At 40.3% G+C, this 5,626-nt stretch overlaps 1 protein-coding gene across 1 annotated transcript; it reads left to right on the plus strand.

The window, feature by feature from the left end:
* The first annotated feature begins 422 nt into the window (after positions 1-422).
* On the plus strand, positions 423-4,814 carry smtnl1 (smoothelin-like 1). Its single transcript, XM_069170626.1, has 5 exons — positions 423-733; positions 2,300-2,931; positions 3,041-3,155; positions 3,288-3,439; positions 4,187-4,814. Exons 1-5 carry the CDS (start codon positions 647-649, stop codon positions 4,563-4,565), a joined length of 1,365 nt encoding a protein of 454 aa, XP_069026727.1. The 5' UTR covers positions 423-646; the 3' UTR covers positions 4,566-4,814.
* The last annotated feature ends 812 nt before the right edge of the window (positions 4,815-5,626 follow it).

Genomic DNA, 5,626 nt, shown 5'->3' on the forward strand with positions numbered 1-5,626 from the left:
TCTTTTTCATCATTCCATAGCAGGTTCATGTCTACTGTACAAATATGAGGTATTGATCAATTTGATCTAACTCTTGGCAATAAATTGAATAAGAGTATTTCCCCAAATGTTGAACTACTTCTTTTAATTTGACTGCACTCATTTAAACATCTCAGCATTAAAATACTGCATCCAAATCAACGCTTTACATGAAAAGCCAAGGGGGCAGCCAGATTGTATGTATGTGTTGTATAAGAGAGTAGGCATGTTTAATGGACGCCATGCATAGACCCACGTGTGTGTTCAAGTGTGTGTACAACCACGGTTTCCACAGCAGACGCAGCTGTCTGGCCCGTAGGACCGGGCCTATGTCCCTGTAACTCTATTTTGAGAACCTGTGTTGTTCAAAAGGTCAGATAAAGAGGCAGAGGGATCCTCACAAAGCAGAGGGTGGGGGTGATATCCACAAACCAACACATTCAAACACAAGGGAGCCCTGACAGAGAGGAAGAGAAAGTCTTGGAGTAAGAAGCAGAGAGAGGGACAGAGGAGTAACCCTTGACTAAATTAAAAGTTTTTTGGGAAGGCAGAAGAGATTGTTCAAAAGTCTAAAGGTATTAGTTTGACAGAGACTTTGATCTGACCTTTGATCCAGTTTGTGGACATAATGGATGGAGAATCACAAACCCAGGAGACCTCTGGGTCTACAGAGGCGACCAGTCAGACTGACACCAACAACAACAACAACAACCAGGTCTGTGTTGCATGTTCTTATTAAATAGCTGCACAAACGTTTTCACGTTTGTAAAACCCACAATGATTGGCATTATGTTCTGTATACCAGGAATAGGTCGTAAGAGTATTTGCAGCCATGTCAGGTGTTGTATTTGGACAGCAGGGCAGGAGAAGTGTTGTGCTACACCTGTTCTAACTCCTGGCTGAAGAATGACACGCACACACAGACACACCAGGTCAGGCCTTGCGATGGTGACTCATCAGTGGGAATAGGAAACTCCTGTGTGTGTGTGTGTGTGTGTGTGTGCGTGTGTGTGTGTGTGTGTGTGTGTGTGTGTGTGTGTGTGTGTGTGTGTGTGTGTGTGTGTGTGTGTGACATATGCATTACTCTGCATAATCTGTGTATGTGGGCCATTAACAAACAAGCTACATGGGCATATTTATACTGATATATTTATTGCTATAAATATCACTTTGAATTATAGTTGTAGTATTTGGCCATTTAGGCTCTGATTCTGATCTTTGGGCATTCTTTTTTAAAACCTTGATATTAAGATTTAGAGTGAACTATTTTGCATTATGAGCAGTTCTTATTTGGATTATGTTCACTTGTCTTTTCATATGCATATATGATGTGGCTTAAAAACTGAAAAAGACAAATTTTCCATTTAAGGTTTAAGCTCTTCCAGATCTAAATGTGAAACAAATCCCAGACTGGAGCTGCAGGTCTCACATTACAAGGACCATTGATCCTTAGAGTGATGTATGGTCACTAATTTTAGTAGGCCTGCATCTTACGTAATGTTGCTGTTTAAAAAGAGGCAGGTAGTGTTCCTAATTATTCAAATAAGCCAACAGATCAATTAAATCTTCTTTGTGTTTGAAACCAAATAAACTGAAACTTACACTTATCCTGAAGCAGGACAGAAGCCAAATAAGAGCAAAATGTAGGCTTCCACTTGTATATCTTTTATTATTGTGTCGATATCTCTGTTTGATCAATGACAGGCCAAAACATTTGCAAGGATTCTTGACAGGACGATGTAGTAAAACTTTTCTCAACAAGACAGAGCGATGAACAAAACGGCCGTAAATGTTCGCAAATAAACAACTGAATGAAATAAAGATGCTGCTTTGAGTTACACTAATGAGACAACATGTGATGTAGACATCACAAACATGTTGAAAATATTCAATGGTAGAAGCAAGATGTATTATTCACCCAACATTTGGAAAACTCAACACGATTACACAAGTAAATGGTTTGGTTTTCTCTGTAGCTGATCTGTTTAAAGTGTAAAACCAGATGCACAAAGTGGCAAATTACAGTGTAACTGATCGATACCAACAGTGAATCCAACCCTCGAATTATGATATGTTGCTATGATAAGAATATAGAAGTAATGAAGTTGATGCCACAAATATTTGCAATTACTACGGTATAGTGTTGAGGTTTGTCATCATATCTATAGGTCAGTAAAAGATGGTGGTTATAGAGTACCATATCTACACAAATGTGTGTATGTGACTGAATTATTGCACAAAATATACAATGAAACACATTTTAATTTTTCTTGTTGTCCAGGCGGGTGAGACGGGGCCGGTGGAGAGTAAAGAGCCAGCAGAGACAGCAGAAGGTCAGGAGGTAATGGAGGTGGGGGAGAAAAGTGCAGAAGATAAAGCAGCTGAACCGGCAGGAGACGAGAAGACTGATGTTGGAGATACAAACGAGACCCAGACCGTGTCAAAGTCTGCTGAGGGGTTCACTGAAGAGGCTGGACCAGATAATGAAAAAGCATCTACTGCTGTTGATGTGAAGGATACTGATACGCCAGGCGGAGAAAAAGATGGAGAGGGAGAGGTGGCTGAGGACAAGAAGGGAGAGCATGAGGAAGACATCCAGAGTTGTGAGACTGGGAGAGATGGAGGGAAGATGGAGGACAAAGAGATGAGTAAATGTAAGAAAAAGGCAAAGGAAGAAGAGAAAAGTGTGAATGAAAAAGAGGCAAAAGGAGTGGAGAAGAAAAAACAAGTGAAAGAGGTGGATGCAGAGGCAAAAGATAAAGGAAAGATTAAGGAAGCAGAAAAACAAGGGAAGCCCAAAAAAAAGAGTGGTCCTCCCTCCTCTGCTCTGTCCCGACCAAGACCTTCTGCACGCTCTATCAGAGCATCCACTAAAAATGAGATCATGGCCAAGTTCCAACAAGGTGCATCAGAGTGAGTCACTGCACGACAGCCAATACCTCAAAAATGTCTCGAGAATGACAGCAGAATATGCTCTGATAAAGGTTTGATTAGAAACTGTGTGATGTTGTGACTTTTTTAGGACCCCAATAGCTCGTAACTTCAAAATTCAGAGGTCATCTGCTTCGATGACTACAGGGGCTTCGATCAAACAGAAGATGCTTCAGTGGTGTCGCAGTAAGACTCGCAACTATGAGGTGAGTTCAACATGAAATCTTTACCTATGTGTCAGATCTACGTAACTTCCAGATTTTGTCAGGACCAAATAATGAACGAGAGAAGACGTTGATGATGCTGTATAGTCAGTTGCTGTCCCTGGATCTTTTTAGGGCGTCAACATAGAGAACTTCTCGTCGTCCTGGTGTGATGGGATGGCCTTCTGTGCTCTGATCCACCGCTTCTTTCCAGAAGCTTTTGACTACAGCTCACTGAATCCACAGAAGAGGGAGAAAAACTTCACACTGGCCTTCCAAACTGCAGAGTATGGACTATTTTATTATCTCTCTCTCTCTACATCACTTAAATAAATGTACTTGACAAAATATAAGGAACACCTCTCAGTATAAACCACTAAAGTTCAACTGTAACAAAAAGATTCGCTCCAAAATCAACACCTCTCTGAATCAGACTAAATAACAACTGGAAATTATCCCAGTAGCTCCTGATGTCCTACTTACTGATGTCCCAGTAACTCCTTATGAAGCCTCTACCTAATCCAAAATGCTGCAGGGACAGTACTGGTGGGATTTAGCAAGAGTGATCATATTTCTCCATCCTCCATGCTGCCTTCACTTCTTATTTCATGTAAAATCAAGAATAGCATTTGAAATCCCTCGCCTTACATACAAGGCACTTAATGACCAACTTCTATCATACCTTGAAAACTTCGTAGCCCCCCAATTAGGCTTACTTGTGGTTCTTTGAGTTTCCAAAAGACGAATAGGAGACAGAGCCTTTAGCTTTCAGGCTAAAGGCTTTCCTCTCCAGTGGAACCATCTCCCAGTTTGGCTTCAGGACACAAAAACCCTCCTTATTTTAAAGATAGAGGCTTAAAACTTTAATTTTTTGATAAATCTTATAGGCTAGTTAGGGCTGTCCCATATTACCCTGAATCATCCATTATGTATGCTGCTATAGGCCTAAGTAGTTAGTTTGAGTCACTGCTCTGTCTCACCTCAACTCTCTTCTTTCTTTTCCTCCGACACCATGTCACCTCCGTCCCTGCCAGGTCCCTGGCTGACTGCTGCCCTCTGCTGGAAGTGGGTGACATGATCATGATGGGTAACAACCCGGACCCCATGTGTGTGTTCACATATGTCCAGTCCCTCTGCCACGGCCTCTCCAAAATAGAGAAAGAGAGGAGGGACAAAGAAAAGGAGGAGAAAGACAAGGCTGGTAATGAGGGAGCGGAGGATGATAAGGGAGACGGTATAGCTGCAGAGATATCAGTGGAGAAGAATGAAGAAGAGTCTGCTGAGAATGAGACGATGGACAGCCAACAGGAGAAACAAGGAGATGGTACAGAGACAGAGGGGACTGGTGAAGAGGAGGATGCTCCAAAGAGTTGTGAGATGGCGGAAGGTGAGGGAGTGTTAGTAAAATACTGACAGCAAACAAAGAGACTGAAGAGACCAAAAAGATTGATGATACTACAAAGAGTAAGTCTTATCTGTTTGGCGTTGGATCGACAACTGTCACAGTAATGAGGCCTATCAGGTGAAGTTCTCAACTCAAGTGCTGGTAATTTGGTTTTCCAGTTTATGTTTCACAGTTTATAATGGTGTGTGTGTGTTTTTTCATTCACTGCCATGTTGATCCTTGTTTTGAGCACATAAAACAAAAATGCTCACTCCCTCCATCTATGTGTGTTTATTGAAAAAAATGAATGAAATTATGAATTTGTTCATTTAAGTGTTGCGCAACAAAAAAAAAACTTTGTGTTGAAGGGATATGTGATGGCAGTTTGATTTTTCACCAGATATATAGCAGTATGCTATAGTGAACTAATTATATTACTTTATAATAGTAGGCTATAATGCCAAAAGATCATGTCTTGTGATTTCTGTCTGAGAAAAATCATTGTGTAGAGTTTGAGCCAGTTGAGGCAACTACTAGCCTATTTTCTGGCCTGTCAATGATAAAGCTATTTTTGTTGTATGGTGTTCAAGGGATGACCTAGAAAAATAACTCATTGAATAACTCAAGCCCTGCACTCGAGGTAATTGAATATTTATTTTGTGCCACTTGCGACTTCCACAACATTATGATGCAGAGCGAGATACTGTTTTTGTTACTACATTACATTACCTACTTTTTACTTTGCAAAGGAAGTTTTTACATACAAAACAGACAAAGTAGATTCACCTCAACCAACTAGGCCACATGTGGAAAATTATGCAATAATGCATCCATCATAGTTGTTTAGTGATATACTAATACAATATCAATACGGGTCACCAACACAAAATGTAAGTTAAGGTAAATTTCTATAGCTAATTTTAATGAAGGATTTGAATCCATACTAGGAAACGGGAGTAAATGGGATATGATAAATGCCTGGGAATAAATAAATGAATAAAACACCAAAAAAAACAACAGTAAAGCTCAACAGATATAAAGAAGGAAAACAGAATTACAATATATAACAGCCCAAGGAATGAAAGTGCAA

The sequence above is a fragment of the Embiotoca jacksoni genome, unplaced genomic scaffold (assembly GCF_022577435.1).
Source record: "Embiotoca jacksoni isolate LCO1_2020_lvr unplaced genomic scaffold, fEmbJac1.0.p SCAF_5, whole genome shotgun sequence".
NCBI classification, from domain to species: Eukaryota; Metazoa; Chordata; class Actinopteri; family Embiotocidae; genus Embiotoca; species Embiotoca jacksoni.

Coding starts and splice junctions, on each gene's coding strand:
- smtnl1 (XM_069170626.1), top strand. CDS start 647: ATGGATGGAGAATCACAAACCCAGGAGACCTCTGGGTCTACAGAGGCG. Junction 2,932..3,040: donor TTCCAACAAGGTGCATCAGA/GTGAGTCACTGC, acceptor TGACTTTTTTAG/GACCCCAATAGCTCGTAACT. Junction 3,156..3,287: donor GTAAGACTCGCAACTATGAG/GTGAGTTCAACA, acceptor GGATCTTTTTAG/GGCGTCAACATAGAGAACTT.